Source organism: Meriones unguiculatus, assembly GCF_030254825.1.
Source record: "Meriones unguiculatus strain TT.TT164.6M chromosome 13 unlocalized genomic scaffold, Bangor_MerUng_6.1 Chr13_unordered_Scaffold_34, whole genome shotgun sequence".
Lineage (NCBI taxonomy): Eukaryota > Metazoa > Chordata > Mammalia > Rodentia > Muridae > Meriones > Meriones unguiculatus.
Genome location: NW_026843646.1, coordinates 16411111 through 16431224, shown reverse-complemented (window position 1 = coordinate 16431224; position 20114 = coordinate 16411111). Strand labels below are relative to the sequence as shown.

Here is a 20114-nt window from a genome sequence, read left to right as displayed (position 1 = left end):
CCTACTGGGGCCTTTTATGCTTCCCCCAGGTGGCCCTACAAGAAACTTGCAATATTACTCTTGTAAATTCAAGCTTTACATATATTGTTACACCTAATGGCACTTATTTTGCCTGCTCCACTGGTCTTACTCCTCATCTTGTAAGCTCCACCTTTTTAGCCCATAGAGATTATTGTGTCCTTGTATGGCTTTTCCCAAGACTGACTATACATTCTAAGGATGAATTCCTTCAGTTTTGGGAAAAAGGGGTACGTCCATCTCGAGTTAAATGTGAGCCCTTAACTGCCATTACTCTTAACTGTAATTCTGGGGCTCAGAGCAGCTGGAGCTGGTACAGGCATAGCCTCCCTAATTACCAGCAATAATTTAATCAACTCTCGCTGGCAGTGGACAAAGACCTACAAGATTTGCAAAAAGGCTTACAGGACCTAAAAGATTCTATGGTATCCTTATCTGAGGTAGTTTTACAAAACAGGCACGGTTTAGATTTGGTATTTCTCCAGGAAGGTGGACTTTGCACTGTGCTCAAGGAAGAATGCTGCTTTTACACTGACAAAACAGGTTTAGTGCAAAGCAGTATCGATAAAGTCTGCTCCAGTTTGGAGGAATGAAAATGGAACAGAGAAAAAGAAGAGTCCTGGTATCAAAATTGGTTTTCCATTTCTCCTTTATTATCCACCCTTCTTCCTTCTATCCTCGGTCCTTATAACTATAATTATAATTATAACTATAATTGCTGACATCTGCTACCACACCTTTCTCCTTTTCATGACTGTTGCTATTCTTTCCTCAATTCAAATAGCAGAATCCCACTTTAAATAATTCACTTTAAAGTGAAAATGTGTACAGAAGAAAGTCCACTAAGCTTCAACCCTACTTCAAAAAGTCTGTGCCAATGTAAAATTTTGAGAGTAAGAGAAATACCCCTCCCATAAGAAAAGCATATATATATATGTGTGTATATATATATGTATATATCCACACACATATGTGTACCTTAATATACATATATTTGTGTAACAAAAATTAACTAAAAAAGAAGCTATGATTTTAAGAGACCAAGTAAGGGAACATGGCAGGATGTGTAATAAATAAAATGGGAAATAAGTAATTATAAAGCAAAACATAAATCAAAAACTTTTACTTTTGTATAGTAAAGTCTAATCAAAGTGTAGCCTGTAATAGTATGGCAGGCTTGAGGGACATACTCACAGGATATTAGACCCATCCAAAACATCACTGAACAAAAAGAGATGTTTTTTTCTTGTTCTATCTCTTCTGCATTTTATGGGGCCTTGGCATTGCAAGGTTTGGTATATTCCATCAGTGCTGAACTCTTCACAGGCTTCCATGTGGGATTCTCCTGGGACAGGTCTCTACCTAACACAACAGATATTCAGTAGATAATAATTACAAGACTGATATTCATACTAAATTTCAAAAGGTGCATAGTTTTAAAACATAGCCTCAATTACCAAAGCAGGATTCCGTTGAACTATAAATGTACTTAAAATGTAATAGAAAGGAAGAGGTCACGCTAGCGCTCCCCTTGTCTCCCTTCTGCCCATTCAGCCCATTCAAACCTGCTGGGAGATGCTGGCTAGCTCAGGTCAGCCCCAAAGCTGCGTTTCAGGGTCCCTGAGTCCAGTTGAGGTGACATGAAATGTTTTTTTTTACCCTGTCATTTGGCTCACCAGCTCCTTGGTCTCAGCAAGGACAGCGAGCACTAACTGAGGTCTTCCATCCCTCCAGGGCACCCTGACTTTCAAGGCCGAGGCCGGATCTTGGACCCAGGGAGAATGGCAGCAGCTGGCCACGGTCACCCAGAATGGCTCATGCCCAGAAGTGATCAACTTGAGAGTCATGAGAAGACTCAGATTGGAAGAACTGTAGCTGGTAGGATCAATGGTTAAAACTTTAATACAGTTACTCATGTCATAGAATACAACCATAATATTTTATGGTTATTACGGTTTATTATTATAAAATTATTTCATTGATACTTTATAACTGTAATTTTGTTACTGTTATGAATTCTATTGTAACTCTCTGTTAGGAGGATATCAAATATGACATCTCTAAAGGGTTCAGGACCAACAAGTTGAGAACCACTTACCCAGAGTGAGGAAGGGGGTGAATGAAGTAATTGAATTTCAACTAAAATAATTTTTTTTAATTTGAGTAATAAAGACTATCCATTATTAATGAAGTTTGCCACTATTATTCATGATTTAAAAATAAAAGCAGGAAGCACATTGCAAAGCATCATATTGGAAAGAAAAAGAAATACTCAAATACTAGAGTGATTCACAAAAAAGACAGATTGATGCCAAACATTAAATGAAGGCCAAAATAGGCAACCCCTAAAAATTGGCCACTGAAGTAGCAACATGGCATCATGCCACTGTTCACCATGATGTAATATGTGTGCAATAGGAGGTGAAATACTTGGTGCAAAACATGGTGAAATGTATATTTATCCCCATTTATTAATTCCTAATGCTTTTAACCTATCAAAGTTCTACCCGAAAAAGGCAGCAGGGAGATGTCATTAACCCTGTGAACCTCAGAGCTTAATAGAGGTAAAAATCATAGGTTTTCAAAGAGAATGTGCTTTACTGAGATAGTCAGAAAGCTTCATGCACAAAAAAGTGAGACAGCATTGATGTCTACAGAGCTAAAGACATATAGAATTGTAACTGAAACAACGTGGAAGATACTCAGTAAATCTCATGATTAAATATGTAGTATACCTTAGACACATGATAATCATGAACAGATCATGTAAAATTAGAACGCTTATTTCTTTAAATGATTGAATTTTGTTGCTAGTAAAATGTACCTTCTGTAAACTGTGTAGTTTAATATGTATAATTTTACAGTATTAAATGAGATAGCAAAACTCTAGCAAATTGTAAAGTACTTAATAAAGATTTTCTACTCAATACTTCTTCTTCAAATGGCTGAAACACTGGAATCCAGTAAAAAATACTGATATACATCTATGCATTGGCATTAAAACCACAACTAAAGAAGTCCATTATTTTTTAAGTGGACATAAATAGATGTGAAGAGAATAATCAGGTTCTTATAATGGTTTAAACTACTTAGTAGGGAGCACATATGTCTAAAAGTGGCCGCCTTTGTCCATCTCAATATGGAGTATAGTAGGATATATGGGGTTACAAACAAACAAACAAACAAAAACAGACACACCAAAAAACATTCACCAAGAATTTGTGATACATTTCTTACCCAGCAAGAGAAATCATTTTCCTTGTCTCTGGCAAAAGGGACATATGGCACTCCATCGACCTGTGATATCAGGATATCAGCCATCAATGCTGGCCTCCAGGTCAACTGAAGGGGAAGTAAAAGTACATGTTATACATCTCAGAACCCACACCTGTTTACTGACACTTCCCAAACAAGCCTGCACTCTGCTAACTCCCAAAATATTCTAGCAAACTATCTCTTTATAAAGGCAGTTTTTTTTTACTTGTCTGAGCTATCTCCACTTTCCTGTCTTAATATTGTTTCTTTTCTCATAAACAGCTTGGTCACACGAAATATGTTTTCCTTGGTCTGAACTTTTCTAGAATCCTCTGAACATTTTTCATCTTTTATCCATAATAACATTCTTTCCTATAATCATCTAAGATTTGGTGTTTTTTCCTGTTATCCAGATCATCTATTACTCTGCTCAAAACAAGGAATGTATACAGAAATCCCACAGCTTTTAGTTAGAAAGCACTTAATGAAGTGTCAAAGAAAGGCAGCAGCCAATGGTTTTCAATCTGCACATAAATGAAAGGTATGTAACATAAAGGGGTATGTTAAAAATAGTACCAATTCAGTTTGATAACAGAATTGAAAGTAAATGACCATGTTTGGGAAACAGTTGTCTAATCTGAACATATATCAAAATATTGAGATTTAGGTTCCAAAGAACACAAAATATGTCAGAAACAATATAAGTCTGTTGAAAACGAGAGCTTTTGAGATTTTAACGTTGAAACTGACACAAATTTAAAACAAATCCTTGTAGTCAGGATGAGTATCATAATTAGATGGAATAGAGAATAGTCCTCACTCATAACTTGGTCAGATATAGTTTTGAAGATATACAAACACCTTTCTCTTTTATAGCTCAGAGCATACATCAGGTGCTTTTTTTTTTCTTTCTTTTGGGGAATGGTACTAAATTGTAGTATAAGTAGGTTTTCAAGAAGCTGGGTTTACATAATCTGAATGAATCAAGACATAATGCTTCCTGAAACCATTAATCTATCATGAGAACCATAATAGTCATTTCAAAATACCTTTACAGTGGAGCCTGGAATGGAGAGCCTTTTAGTGGGCACAAATTAAGCACTTCTCTTCTGGCACTAACCAAAAACAGCTACAATAGTTTGAACATGAACTATTGAAGTGTACACATTCTGTAGTAGTCAGGGGGAGAAACCAGTGTGATGTCAACATTCCAAGGCTCATGCCATAACTGACAAAGTGACACCTGCAGTTCATTTCTGCCCTGGACCAGCAGGGCTTCAACGGGGTTCCTAAGGAAGGAGAGTGGAAGGAATTGGGGAGGGGAACAAGAAGCGCAAGGAAGAAAGCCAAGTCTGTTTGTCTGATCAAGGTTTCCTTTATTAGAAATTTTTACCCAACTCATATAGGGAGAAGGCAGGAAATGGGGGAAGGTAATTAGCTGCTGCAGGAGACAGGAAGAGTGCTTTCATGTGTTAAATAGGGTGCCTGCAAAATACCATAGGGATGTTTTCTCACGGATGCTCTAACAAACGGATGTCCTCACAGTCTCTCACCCATGAGTTAGGGTCCTAGATAACTTTCATTAAATAGCTTTAGGTCTCCACTAAATGACCTTTGCTCACTATTTGGATTTGGCCTAGCAAACACCTCTTGTCTCCACTAGATAGCTTTCACTCACTAATTGACTTAGGCTTCAGTAGATAGCTTTGGCTCCACTAGATAGCTTTGACTTTGGCTTCAGCAGATAGCTTTGGCTCCCGGCACATTTCTTTCAAACTGTTGACTTTAAAACAGTGATTCTGAACAATTCTTGAACCACATGTGTTTGGATTGACATTTTCACAACCGTATGTGTGTGTATGTGTGTATAAAAGATATATTATAGAGATGATAGATATATGATTGATGTTAGATAGGATAACTGTAATAATATGTGTGCAAAAATAAAAGGAATACTTGCATAAAACATCGTGATAGACTAGGGTCAAATAAAAGGGGAGGAGGAACTTTCCTATAGGTGCAATAGGGGAGGGGAATAGGGGGAGATAAGAGGAGGATGGGATTGGGAGGAGATGAGGGAGGGGCCATAGCTGCAACAAAATTTGAAAAAATTGTAATAAATGATAATAAAATGAATATTAAAAATCAGTAATGTAAAAAAAAACATGAAAATTATATTCATCTCCAAAGATTATCAATTCCTAACTCTTTTAACCTGTTAAACGTCTATGTGAAAAAAGGCAGCATGCAAAATCACTAAGACTGTGAACCTTGGAATCTAACCTATGCAAAAATCACAGCATATTTTAAAGATGAATGTGCTTTACTGAGATGCATTTAGAAATCTTCATGCACAGAGAAGTCAGAAAGTTTTAAAGAGTGGAGAGGAGTACACACGCTTATGAGTATATAGTAAATTATATATATTAATCCTAGAGAAACAAAGAATTGTGACTGAAACATAATAATTTCATAATAAAGAAATGTAGTATACATTGGACATATAATAGTTATGAACAAATCATTCAAAAGTAGTAATAAACACGTGTAAAGAAAGTAATCAGGCTTTCCTAATAGTATAAACTATTTAGGTCTCAGGGAGTGCAAATATCCAAAAATGCCAGTCCTGGACCTAATCAACATGCATTTTCAAAGGAATTCTGGTGATTAGAAAGAAACAAGCAAAAAACAAACAAATACACATACCAAAACAGCATTCATCAAGAATTTGTGCAAAAGTTCTGGTCCAGCAAAATAGCCATTTTCCTTGCTCCAACAAAAGGGACAAATCGTTCTCTATTAACCTGTAACCCATGGTGGCCTCCAGGTTCCTTGAAGGGGAAGTAAATGGACTTGTTATACATCTCAAAACACACATCTAGATTCCTGTGCCTTTCCATAGAGCCTCATCTCTTTCTGCACTATCCTAATTTCCTGAATAGTCTAGAAATACCCTGACTTTTTTTACACTAATTATTTATAGATTTCACATCTTCATCCCAGGCCCCATCCCTTCTCTCCTCCCAGTCCCACCTTCATTCTCCCCTCCCCCATTCCCTTTCTCTTCTGAGAGGCTCACTGTGTGTAACAACCCACCCTGACACATCACATGAGGTAGGACTAAGAGCTTCCTCTCTCACTAAGGATAGGCAAGACAGCCCAGCTAGGGGAAAGGAAACTAAGGGCAAGCAACAGAGTTAGAGACAGCCCTCAGTCCAATTGCTAGGGGACCCACATGCTGACCAAGATGCACATCTGCTACATATGTATAGGTGGACCTAGGTCTAGCCTGTGCACTTATGAATGCATAGTTTGTCTCTGTCCAAGCTATCTCTACTTTTCTCCTAATATTCTCCATTCTCTTCTAGACAGTCTTGGTCATATCAAGTCTGCTTCTTTTTCTCTGTGCTATGAACTCTTCCTGGTGCCTCTGAACATTTTTCCTCTCTGACCCATAATAAAATTATTCCCTGTAATAATGGAGTGGTTACTATTTTACTGGTTTGTCTACTGTTCCTGCTCATACAGTTGGAATATTTAAAGTATATATTTTATTAAATTAATATTACTATGCTTAAGTCATTTTACTTCATTCAAGGAATATGTACTGACAAGCCATAGTTTTTACTTGGGAAGGATTAAAGATCCCTGTGAATTGAACAGTCAAAGAGAGAAACATCAGCCAAGGTTGTCATCAAATGCATCCAGCAATAATGTAAAAGTATTTTATAAAATATTGCCAATGCAGTTTCATGATAAAATTGAAATTAAATGAGTATGTCTGGAAAGTCATTCCTATCTAGTAGAATCAATGTTCACATATTGAGAAATATATGTTTGAAACCAGAAAGTTATTGAATTTGGGGCTGAAATCTGAACAGTTTCCAATAAAACTTTGTTAGCATAGTGGGTAATACAACTAGATGAAAGAGAAAATAATCTTTCATTATCTTGGGCGTATAGTTTTGAAGATACATGGGTATCATTCTCTTGTATAATAACTCAGAGCATACCTCTCTGTCATGGTAACTTTGTTTGTTTGGGGGAATGATACTGATTACTGCTAACAGGAGTAGTTTTTCATGAAACAACTGTTAAGAATTAGATCACAGGTTCTAGAAAACTCAAGACAGAACACTTCTTGAAACCATTAGTCTAGCATGAAAATCATAATGATCATTTTAAAATACCTTTACAGTGGAGCTTGGAATGGAGAACCTTTCACTGGGCCAAAAATTATCCTTTTCTTTCCTGGCACTAACCAAAATGGCTACAGCAGTTTGTAGACGAACCACTGAAATGTGAAGATTCTGTAGTAGTCAGGGGGAGAAACCACTGTGATGTCAACATTCCAAGGCTCAGGCCATAACTGAAAAAGTGACACATGCATTTCAAATTTTGACTTTAAGACATTGATTTAAAAAAAAATTGAACCACATGTGTTTCGAAGAAATAACATATTCAAAACTGTGTGTGTGTATGTGTGTGTAATAGATATATGATATAGACAGAGAATAGATGTTAGATAGGATAGATAACTATAATGATATCAGCACAATAGGAGGAATACTTATATAGGGTCAAATAGGAGGAATACTTGTACAGGGTCAAATAAAAGGGGAGGATGACCTTCCCTAACAGTGGACTAGGGGAGGGGTGCAGGGGGAGAAGAGGGAAAGAGATTGGGAGGAGATGAGGGAGAGGGCCACAGCCACAATATAAGTTGAATAAATTGAAATAAACAATAATAATAATATTTAAAAGACAGTAATGTAAAAATATCAGGAAATTTATGTTCATCTCCAAAGAATATTAATTCCTAATTTTTTAACCTGTTAAAGGCCCAGGTGAAAAAAGGCAGCATGCAAAATCATTAAAACTGTGAACCTTAGAGTCTAACACATGCAAATAAAGATGAATGTGCTTTACTGAGATATGGTCAGAAAGCTTCATATACAGAGAATTCAGAAAGCTTGGAAGAGTGGAGAGGAGTGCACACGCTTATTAGTTTACAGTAAATTTTTTATATTAATTCTAGATACACAAAGAATTGTAACTGAAACATGGGAGATGCTCTGCACATTTAGTAATAAAATATGTAGTATACTTTGGACATATAACAATCATGGACAAATCATTCAAAATTAGAATTACCTGTCTTTATGGTGATTGTATTTGGTGATAGTAATAATTTTTGACTTCTGCAAAGTGTATAATTTCATTAATACATGTAATTATACAGTTCTCATTAAGATAGCAAAATTCTACCAGACTGTTAGGTTCTTCATAAAGATATTCTGCCAAGTAATTATGATTTTAAAAATACGACACATTTGAGTATGGGAAATAAAGACACATCAGAAGGAAATCTCTATAGTGGCATGTGATAACTAAACCCATTACTTTTAAAAGGACATAATAGGTGTGAATAGTGTAATCAGGCTTTCCTAAGAGTCCCAGGAAGTGCAATTATCCAAAATGGCAGTCCTGGACCTGCTCAACATGCAGTATCAAAGGAATTCTGGTGATTAGAAACAAACACAATAAACACACATACCAAAAACAGCATTCATCCAGAATTAGTAAAATAGTCCTTGTCCAGCAAAATAACCATTTTTCTTGTCTGACGAAAGGAACATATTGCTCTCTATTGACCTGTGGCTCCTATCAGGATATCAACACTCATGGTGGCTTCCAGGTTGCCTGAAGGTGGAATAAATGTACTTGTTATACACCTCAAAACACCCATCTAGATTCCTGTGCCTTCTCAAACAGCCTCATCTCTTTCTGCACTATCCTAATTTTCTAAATATTCTAGAAATTACCTTGTCTTTCTTTCCACCAATTAATTAATTAATTTCATACCTTCATCATTCCACCATTATTATTCCCTCCCCCATGACCTCATTCTCTTCAGAGAGGCTATGTATACCAACCCACCCTGACATATCACATGAGGCAAGACTAAGAGCATTCTCTCTCAATAATGACAGGCAAGATAGCCTGGCTAGGGGAAAGGGAACTAAGGGCAAGCAACAGAGTCAGTGAAAGCTCTGTCCAATCGTTAGGGGACCCACATGTTGACCAAGCTGCAAATCCGTTATGTAAGTGAAGGGGGACCTAGGTCCAGCCTGTGCACTGATGAAAGAATACTTTGTCTCTGTCTAAGCTACCTCTACTTTTCTCCTAATATTCTCTATTTTCTTCGAGACAGTCTTGGTCATATCAAGTCTGCTTCTTTTTCTCTCTGATCTGAACTCTTCCAGGTGCCTCTGAACATTTTTCCTCTCTCATCCATAATAAAATTACTCACTGTAATAATGGAACAGCTGCTATTTTTCTGATTTCTCTGCTGTCTCTGCTCAGTTTGAATATTTAAAGTATATATTTTATTAAGTGAATATTACTATGTCCAAGATGTTACTTTGTTCAAGGAGCCCTGTTCCTAGTGTGGGTGGCTCCTCCTCACATGCTGTGGAGGCCCTAGATGGATGATTCCAGTGTCTGGAGAAAGCAGAGCTCTGTCATCCCTGGAGACCTTGGCTCTCTGCCACACTACTGTACTCCCCGGCCTCAGGGCATGGAATCTCCTTCCCCAAGAGCTCAAATCACCTCAGACTGCACAGCCTTCCTCCTTCCTTCCATCTTCCCTCCCTTCCTTCCCTCACTCCTTCCTTCCATCCTTCCTTCCCTCCCTCCCACTTCTTCCGCTCACTGCCTGGTCCTGGCTGACCTGGAACTCTGTATACCAGGCTGCCCCCAACTCCAGGGAGACCAATCCTCATCTGACTCCTGGAATTAAAGACATGTGTCCCTAAGTCTGGACCTTTATCTCAGGATTTATGTCATTTTGTTGTTTTGTTTTTTTGACACAGGGTCTCTCTATGCAGCCTTGGTTGTTCTGGACTTGCTCTGTAGACAAGGCTGGCCTTGAACTCACAGAGATGCCACTTCCTCTGCCTCCCCGAGTACTGGGGTCACAGGCATGCTACACCACCCAGCTAATTTATGTATGCATGTACGCATGCATGTATGTATTTTTGCACACACGTGTGCCCGGTGTCTGTGGAAGGTGGAAGAGCATCATATTCCATGGACTTGGTTGTGAGCTGCCAAGGGGGTGTTGGGAACTAAATCCTGAGGCCTAGGCAAGTGCTCTTAACTGCTGAGCCATCACTCCAGGCCCTATAATACCTTTGGTATTATCACACTTGTTGCATGTGCGTGTGCGCGTCCATGTTTTATCTTCTCGGCTCATTGCATTATTTTTGGTGTGTGTGGGGGTAAGGTTCTATCATCTAGCTTAGGCTGGCACCTAGCTCAGAGCAATCCCTCTGCTTCAGCCTCCCAGGCTGGGCATTCCAGGACCGAGCCCATGGCCAACTGTGTAAACTGTGAAACAGCTGTGTGGGCTGCTGGCTTCAACATGGCACCAACCTTTCCTGAGGACGAGGGCGGCTCAGAGTCACCACTTACCCACCTGCCAAGGGCTGTGCTTCCCTTGTCTTAGGGACTCTGGGCCCAGCTCTTCTGCCAGGCACTGCCGCAGAGTGGCTCAGTGGATAGTGCATGCATGGCCTGGGCTGCACTCCAGCACTGCCAACTACCACTGGAGAGACCACCTTGAAATCCCAGATCATCATGGCCCCGTCGATGCCAGTGGTACATAATTTGCAACTGTCCTTCTGGTCCACCTAGTAAGTAGACACCTGTCTAAAAGAAAAGCGAGACCCTTCCCCTAAGCCCCACACGGAGAGATGGCTGGGGGTGCACTAGACTCCAGATCCCTCAGGGCCACACGACGAGACCCTGTCCTAGAGTGGGAGAGCTCACTCACTGGGATGTGGCCCTGTGGGTAGGCCCAAGACTACATCAGGCCCTGGCCAGGTCCCCAAAGGCACATACACTGGGTACTGGTGCTAGTGTGGAGCCCTAGCCATCTGAAGGTAGAGGCCAGAAGGTTACAAGTTCAAGGTCAGGAGGGCTGCAGGGATGGCTCAGAGGTAGAGAGTGCTGGCTGCTCTTCCAGAGGTCCTGTGTTCGAGTCCCAGCACTCACACGGTGGCTCACAGCCATCTGGTGTCAGAAAAAAGGGAGAGGGGAGAGAGGGAGAGGGATGGAGAAAGAGGGGGAGAGAGGGAAAGAGATGGAGAAGAGAGAAAGGGAGAAAGAAGGAGAGTCAGAGAGAGGAAGGGAGAGTGGGAAAAAGAGGGAGAGAGAGGGGATGGAGGAGGGGAGAGGGATACAGGAGAGAGAAGGAGAGCGAGGGAGGGGGAAGGAGAGGGAAGAGAAGGCAGCAGGAGGAAGACAGGGAGGGAGAGAGGAGGAAAGGCCACAGCCTCAGCATGGGGCTGGTAGGGACAGAACAGGGCTCAGCAGATGCTGACACAAAGAACTGCTTTCTCCTTCCAAGCTCAGGCGTGACTGGAGCATGGCTGAAGCCAACCAGTCCCCAACAAGGCCTCTGAGAGCAGCCTGCTTGGGCAGCCAGAGACTTCCTGGCTTTTGAAATCGGGCTTCAAGAGTCCCGGTTCCATCCCAAATCCACAACTCCAAAGGAAACAGGGAGACTCCTTTCAGCACCCTCACCCCCAGGTGCTTGCATAGCTTGGCAGAGAAGGGACACCAGGGTGAGCCCACCTGTCTGCAGAGCTTTCAGAGACCGCCCCCTCCTCCTCAGATGCCAGCCTGGCTGGCTCGAGGGTTGAAGCCACCACAGTGCAGCCCTTGAAAAGGGCCTTTACACACTTATCATTTCAGGTTGTTATTAGTTCATTATGCTGTGTATTTGGTACACAGGTTAGTGACTGTGAGATCTGTTCTCTCCCTTCTCCGAGCGGGCTCTGGGCAGCACATGCGCCTTGTTTGACTGCCACAGGCAGGTGGCACCCTGAGTGGGAGCACAGTTTGGGGAACTGTGTGTGGGGGAGGGTGCACAGGGCACATCCTGGGACTGGCACAAGCAGGTCGCACCCTGAGAAGGGGCACACTGCAGGAGACTGTGTGCAGGGGAGTGTGTGTGAAGCGCACCCTGGGAATGGCACAGGCAGGTGGCACCCAGGAAGGGCCGGATATTTGAGAGTTGACATCCTGCACAGGGGGCATGTGCATCACACATGGTTCTCCTCCTATGTTAACCGCACACTGGGGACCAAACTCGGGCAGTGCCACCTTCATGTGAGGTTCCTACCCTGTGGACCAGGCTGGCCTCGAACTCACGATACCCTGCCTCACCTCCCCGGATGCTGGGATCTTGGGCCTGCACCACCGTGCCTGGCTTGTAAGAGTGTATTCACGTGGAGGGTTAAAAACTTGACACCAAGGTCTCTGACATGACCTCAGGGGCCTGCTTTTTGATCTCCCCCTCACCCCCGCTCCCCAGAGGAGCAGTCTTGCTTGGCCACAGGGGAGGACATTGCAGCCAGTACTGATGAGACCTCATAAGACTAGGGTCAGATGGAAGGACAGAAGGACTTCCCCTAGCAGTGGATTGGAGAAGGAGCAGGGAGATGAGGGAGGGATGATGGGGAGGGAGAGATGATACAGGAGGGAGGGGTTGGTGGGGAGGGAGAGAACTAGTAGAATCAGCACAGGGAGGACCACGTCCAAGCTGTCCACACGCCACTGCGTCCTCACAGGGTGGCCAGGAGGAGGCCATTCCCCAGGCACGTTTTTAGGCTGCCCATGGGAGGGCAAGTGCCAAGGCACCCGAGAGCGAGTTCCAGGCTACTTCCCTTGCCACTGAGCTACCTTTCACCGCAGTCTGGTGACAAAGCACCATTTGTGTAGACCTGGGGCACGAAGGCAGGAGGAAGATGGCGCCTCTCCTGTTTGGGGTGGTGTCAGAGGAAAGAGCTGAGGGTGAGGGTGAGGGTGAGGGTGTGTGTGTGTGTGTGTGTGTGTGTGTATGTGTGTGTGTGTGTGTGCGCGCGTGCTGGACGGGGGCAGCAGCTTCAGCTCTGGTTTTCTGGGACAGAGACCTGGCTGACCTTGAATTCTTGAGCCTCCTGTTTCCGGCTCCTGGGCCACCACACTCCATCCCATCTCTCTGGGGGCTGGTGGGGACAACAGAAGTGAGGACACAGGCATCAGCGGTGCCACCTCCCAGCCATCATCTTTGCATCAGAGTGGCAGAGACTGGGCCTGCTGGCTAAGGTGCTGCCTGTCAGGTGGGGGTGGATTACTGACCCCCAGTGGTACCCAGCTGCTCTATCCTGGGCCTCTTGGCCAGCTGTGTACACTCCTCTTAGCTGCAGTGCTCTAGGCTACAGTGTCCAGAGTGTGTGTGGCCAGCTATATACACTTACCCTAGCTGCCAAGGAGAGCCAGCGTGTCCAGATTGCCAGCTGTATATACTCCCCCTAGCTGTATACACTTTCTCTATCTGCCATGGAGAGCCAGCATGTACAGATTGCTAACTGTATTCCCCTCTGTCCGCACCAGCCAGGCGAGGACTCACTGCACTCTCTTGGAGGCTGCTGTCGTGGCTGACCCAGGCCAGCCGAGTCGTGCTGGCCGAGAAACTGCCACCATGTACCCAGCTGCTGCCGCCAAACTCTGCCATCAGCTGGCCGAAGGGCATCTTGCTGCCCCACAGGATGATGGCCAGTTCTCGTCCACCTCCTTGATGTAGGCTGAGAACACTCTGTTGTGGAAAGTGGGAGAGGAGGCAGGAGGCGGGTTAGGATGGGGGGATGCAGGAAAGGACAGCCAGGGACGCGCTTGCTGGACCTGCACAGGGACCCAGAGATGGCAGCCTGCGCCTGGAACCCAGGCATGTAGCCGGGGGGATACAGGTCCTAGGTGCACGCACACACACAGATAAATAAAGCTAAAGGTGAAGATACCCAACAAAGGGCTCAAAGAGGGAGGCCTGCCCCCCACCTCGGCTCCACTGTCACCTCTGAGGCCTTAGGAGGTGGAGGGACGGGGAAGGGCCGGAATCTGCCTCCTCTGGCCTCTTCTGACTCTCTGGGAAGCATCTGAACGTGGGTGTGGCTCCTGGAAGCCAAGGCAGGAAGACGGGGAGTTGAGGAGTCAAGGAGGAGAAAGAAGAGGAGGAGGAAGAGTTGAGGAGAAGACGGTGAGAAGGAGGCAAGGAAGAAGATTTGAGGAGAAGTAGGAGGAGGAAAAAGGGGAGGAAAATGAAAAGCAGGAGTTGAGGAGGAAGAGAAGGAAAAAGGAAGAGGAAGGGGAGCCTGAACCTCAAGACTCTTTAAACAACAATGGGCTGCACGCCTTTAATCCCAGCACTCGGGGAGGTGGAGGCAGGGGGATCTCTGTGAGTTCGAGGCCATCGTGCACTACAGAGTGACTCAGATAAACCCTGTTTTGAAAACCAAACCAAAGCAAACCTCTAGCTCCCTAAGCCCAACTTCCAAATGACAGAAGCAGCTAAGGGTCTGCAGGGTTAGGGGCGTTGGCTTCTCCTGCCTGGGAGTCACAGGAAACTATGGATGTCCAGACAGTCCCGCCCTGTCTTGTTTGCTGGGAGAGACAGGGGATCCTGGATAACTAACGGACCACAAACTGCTGAGCACAGAGCCTAAGACTATCTTAGCTCCACCCTCACCACCCAGATTTTTTTTAGTTTTTTGTTCACAGAGTTGAGCACTGAACCTGGCACTTTGCTACAGACTCGGCAGATGCTCCACCACTGAGCAACACTGCCCAGTTGCGTTTTTTTGTTTTTTTCTTATTAGGCCTGAATATAAATGACAGGGCTGGTTGTCTGAAAAATTTTCACATGGGCTGGTAGGTCCCAACATTCCTCAAGCTGTGGTGCCCTGCCCCAGAAAATTATTGCCATTGTTGCTTTGTAACTGCAAGTCTGCTGCTAATGTAAAGTGTAACGTAAATGTGTTCTGGTGGTCTTGGGTGGCCCTCGTGAAAGGGTCGTTTTACCCACGGGTCACACTCCTCAGGCTAGGAAACCCTGACATAGGTACTGAAGGTAGGTTGACTCTGCCCCAAAGAGTCAACACAAAACAGCGATGAATTCTTTGCTTTTCCTTTTGCTAAAGGGGAAAGGGTCCTGTTGAAGGACAGGTTTTAAAAAAGGAACCCGTGGCATGATTCTTAAAGCTCTAGCAGGGTGGGGAGTCTCCTCTAGCCTCAGGTAAAAGACAGTGGGAAGGTTCTGTCCATACACCCTCAGGGACACGTGGCTAAAGTCAAGTTCACTCTTCTCTGCAGTCTGTTGCCTGGGACACAAAATGAGGACCTGAAACAGTCCAAGAAAGAGGCTGGTGGGCATGAAGGTGCAGACTTGTAATTCCACGACAAGAAGCTGAGGGAGGATGGTGCGCTCCAGACCAACCTGAACTTCATGCTTCCAACTTGTCACATCAAAACCTAGAGAACTGAACCGAAGAAATGGCTCAGTGGTTAACACACTTGCTGCTCTTCCAGAAGACTGGGTTGGGCTCCCACCACCTTTACCAGGTGGCTCACAACCACAGTGTATCTCTTGGGCATCTCTTACCCCTTCTGGCCTTTGCCAGGCATGGATACCCACACGCACAGAGAAAAATAAAATCAACTGACTTAAAAACTGAGCAGCACAGTCTGAAAGAGAGATGGACGGGTGGACACAGCATGAGCTCACCCTGCACTCAAGACTCGAGTCTCCCTAAGACCCCTCACTGTACCAGCCAGGCTACTGTGCATAACAACCTGCTGCAGCTCCTGCTAACCCTATGGATGAGTCCATCATATCCTCTGCTACTTGCTCTTGTTCATCACTGTGCATTAGTTCACTTGTTCTTTTTCTCTTTCTTGAGACAGGGTCTCATATAGCCTGGCTGCCCTCAATCTCAGCCTGTAACTGAGCCTCTAACCTTAGCTCCACATACAGTGCTGGGTTTACAGGTGTGCAGCACTTGCCGGGCTTCTGCAGTGCTCGGGGACGGTAACCAACTCGGTAAGTTGTCTACCTGAGAGGCCACATCCCAGCCACAGCTCTTTTTCTAGACCAGGAAGTTCCCTTTATCGCTGAGCTGCTCACAGGGTACTGTACTTCGCAAACAAAGGAGCCCAATGGGTACCTGTCAGTGCTGAGCAACAGGCAGTGCCCGTTTATCCTCACCTGCATTTGAAGTCACATGACCCTGCAGCAAGCAAAACGTTGTTGGGGTGCTAGCCCAAGCAGAGGACTGTGGAGCAAACCGTCTTCTTTTTTTTAAAATTTATTTATTTATTTATTTTTTATCAGTTACATTTTATTAACTCTGTATGTATCCCAGCCGTGTCCCGATCCCTCATTCCCTCCCAGTCCCTCCCTCCCTCCCTCATCTCCACCGTGCCCCTTTCCAAGTCCACTGATAGGGGGGACCTCCTCCCCATTCATCTGATCCTGTTTTATCAGGTATCTTCAGGACTGGCTGCAAAGCCCTCCTCTGTGGCCTAACAGGACTGCTCCTCCCTTCGGGGGTGGGGAGACCAAAGAGCCAGTCATTGAGTTCCTGTTAGAAATAGTCCCTGTTCCCCTCACTTTGGGAAACCAATTGGTTACTGAGCTACCACAGGCTACATCTGAGTGGAGGTTCTAGGTTATATCCATACATGGTCCTTGGTTGAATGTCAGTCTCAGAAAAGACCCTGTGCCCAGATATATTTGGTCCTTGTGGAGCTCCTATCCTTTCCCCATCAGACTAACTCCCCTTCTTTCTTATGATTCCCTGTACTCTGCCAAAGGGCAAACCGTCTTCTTAATGTGCTTGCTCACCCACCTGAGAAAGGAGAAAACCTAGTTTACACTGTCCTCACAGACAAAACAGCAGCATTTTCCAAGCTGTCCCATAAACCCCCTCCAAATAAAACTGATCTATATGTTTATAAAAACCATTTCAATTCTGAAATCCACAGGTAACGTTAGCTACATCTACAGAGGTAACTCATGTACGCACCATCGCTTTTAATGTTATAAGGCTGTCCTTTGACTTAGGCTTGAGTATTTTCATGGGCTCCCTACAGTGCACAGCTGCTCCTGCTGAAGGCTGGCTTGCTCTCTGTCAGGGAAGAGCTTCCTACACAGAGTTCAGGCTGGCCTCCGACTTGCTGTGAACCCCACACTGCTCTCAAAGTCAAACTAGAATTACAGGCTTGTGCACTATACCGGCCTGAGGAGCTGACATACAGCTCACGTTCAGGGACTACATCTGCGACCACAGTAAGGTCCAGTCCACCTATGACCTTTCAGCGAACACACAGTCAACTGCTCCAAAGCAGTCAGGAGGAAATGCTTCCTACATGAATTAAGAATCAGGGACTGGAAAGGGAAGGATGGAGAGGAAGGGATGAAGGAAGGAAGAGAAAGTAGATTAGCATGGCTCACCAGTTGTTTTCAGACTCAAAGTAACAGATGAAGAGGAACCGGGCTCCACTCCCCACAGCAAACTTGTTCTCCAGTGGAGACCACTTCACAAAAGCGGCGCAGTTGATCCTGAGCGAGGGCGGGGCAGTGGCAACCTCCCCAAAGTCATCACCAGGTTCTGCTGTCCTCAGCAAGGGCAGGGGCAGTGGCAACTTCCCCAAAGTCGTCACTTCTCCAACCCCTCCTCCTGGGCCCTGCAGGGGACCAGCAAGGTGGTTGTGCACCCTAGCTCTCCACTTCTCCAAAGCCCTTCCACGTTGGCCCAGCAGAGGGTGTGGGAGGTGGCCGTGTGCCCCCGCTCTCCACTTCTCCAAAGCTCTTCCTCCTTGGCCCCGCAGAGGGTGTGCAAGGTGGCCGTGTGCTCCAGCTCTCCACTTCTCCAAAGTCCTTCCTTGTTGGGTGCCCAAGGGACGTGTGAGGTGGCCATGCTCTCCTGGAGAACCCGGAGGCTGTGGTGGTGGCAGGACAGCATCTTTAGGTGATTTCTCTTCCCTTTCAGGGTCCCGCCTTGTACCCAGGCCTGTGTAGGCTCTGCCTCCTCCTTGCAGTCCTCCTCCTATTTTGGGATAAAGTCAGGGTTTCAGGCAGCTCGGGTCTCCAGGCCTGAAACAGGAAAACATAAGCAGAGAGAGAACAGGCCCAGGCCCAGCCCCGGACTCCAATGTCAGTATCAGGACCTGAGGTCTCGGTGAGATGGAGGGGTCGATTTATAAACTGTCCCGGGGAGAGGAAGGTGGGGGGGGGATGGGAACTGGGGCATTCAGGGAAGAAGAGGGATTCCAGAGGCAGGAGGACAGGAACTGGGGTATTCTGGGAAGGATGCTTTCCCACAGTATCCGGGAGGAGACCCTGGCCACATGGACCACAAGGCATCAGAGAGGAGCATCACTCACCTGGCACGGCCGTGCTCCTGTTGTTCTCCTCGCTCTCTCGGCACGAGCCGTTCTGAGGGGACAGGGCCAGCTGCTGCCATTCTCCCCGGGTTGGAGATCCAGCCTCGGCCTTGAAAGTCGAGGTGTCCGGCACAAGACCTCAGTTAGTGCTCACTGTCCCTGCTGAGAGCAAGGAGCTGGTAAGCCGACTAACAGGATAACAAAGCATTCCATGTCACCTCGACTAGACTCAGGGTCCCCTGAAACGCGGCTTCGGTGCTAGACTGAACTAGGCAGCATCTCCCGGCAGCTTTGACTGGGCTGAATGTGCGGGAAGGGAGAGCCAGCATGCATCTCCTCCTCACTGCTTAATGGGAAACAAAGGGACCAGCCACACCCCTGTCGCGCCTTCCTGGCCCTGGATTGTGGCTCCTGTTCAACTCTGACACCCCAAAATACGGCCTTCCTTCTCGGAGCCCTTGGCAAGGCGGCGGGCAGACTCATTCGCCTGCGGTCTCGGGGTTTGGGGGGGTCCTCACCTGCGGAGAAGCCGGGTGCAGGGCGCGCGCCCAGGCCCGCCGCCTCCTCCCCGCTCTCGGGGTGCCGGTGGCGCACGGGGACCCCCAGCCTGCGCGGGAGAAGGCTCGAGGACCAGCAGCTCCAGCATCTGCTCCTAGGAGCGCCGCTCGGGCCGCAGCCAGCGGCGGCACAGCTCCCGCTGGCGGCTCAGCGCGTCCTCCGTGCCGGACACGTGCCCGGAGCGCAGTCTCTGGAAGCGTTTCTGGGAGGTTTCGGGGTCCCGCCAGCCCCGGGGTCCTTCTTTTCCTCCTCCGCTTCTGCTTTCAACGCCAGCACCACCGCGCAGGCTGCCGCCATCGCAGCCTCCGGAGCCCCGAGACCCCGATGAGATTCCCGGAAAGCGAGGCGCGGGGCCACCGTCTACCAGAAAACGCGGCCGCAACGGCGCATGCCCCCGCCCGACGCGCCAGAAAAAGAAAACAAACCAGGCCAGAAGTGTGTCATCAACCCGCGCCGGTTCCAGACGCCGAGATAGAGAGGCCGTTCCCGTCCTGAGTCGCTCTATTCTGATTGGAGGACTAAGAGTAGTCTCTATGTCTGTGTCTGTGTGGACGGGATTGAGGGGACAGGCTACACGGAGGGTCCCTGTTATGAAAGGAAATCAGAAGTGGCGAAATAAATCAAAGGGTGGGTTGGAGAGATGGGTGGTTCAGCTACTTTCTCTCCAGGATGCAGGGATCTGGGTTCAATTCCAGGCTCCAATGTGGTGCAGAGACGGAACAATAATAATAACAATGCTGACAATAAAATTATTTCAATTTTTAAAGTGTTTTTTTTTTTTCGAAAACAAAAAAATCTTTAGGCTATTCTGGACTCCCGCTATAGACCAGGCTGGCCTCGAATTCAGAGAGTGCCCAGCCTCCGCCCCCGCCCCCGCAACCCGGTGTTTATGTTGATGAGAACAGTGCGCAGGGGATTCTGGGATTCCTAGGTGACTCAGGGGCCAGGGTCAGGGAGGGACGCCGGCTCGTGACTACGAGCAATCCCAGGATGCATGGCGCCACCTGGACGCCATT

The 20114-nt window shown here is 46.1% G+C and overlaps 1 protein-coding gene and 1 long non-coding RNA gene across 2 annotated transcripts in view; one reads left to right on the top strand and one right to left on the bottom strand.

The window, feature by feature from the left end:
- Positions 1-20114, top strand: part of LOC110561735 (vomeronasal type-2 receptor 116-like) — a 799658-nt gene that overhangs the window by 442688 nt on the left and 336856 nt on the right. The window contains 1 exon segment of the mRNA XM_060376155.1: positions 18147-18157. Within this exon segment, the coding sequence (XP_060232138.1) occupies positions 18147-18157 (11 nt within the window).
- On the bottom strand, positions 1127-19961 carry LOC110541659 (uncharacterized). The gene is made up of 8 exons (XR_009588931.1): positions 19059-19961; positions 18541-18702; positions 10754-18250; positions 8831-8976; positions 7464-7642; positions 5980-6104; positions 3256-3360; positions 1127-1380 (listed from the first exon to the last, which is right to left on the bottom strand). It is a non-coding gene; the product is annotated as an uncharacterized LOC110541659 (long non-coding RNA).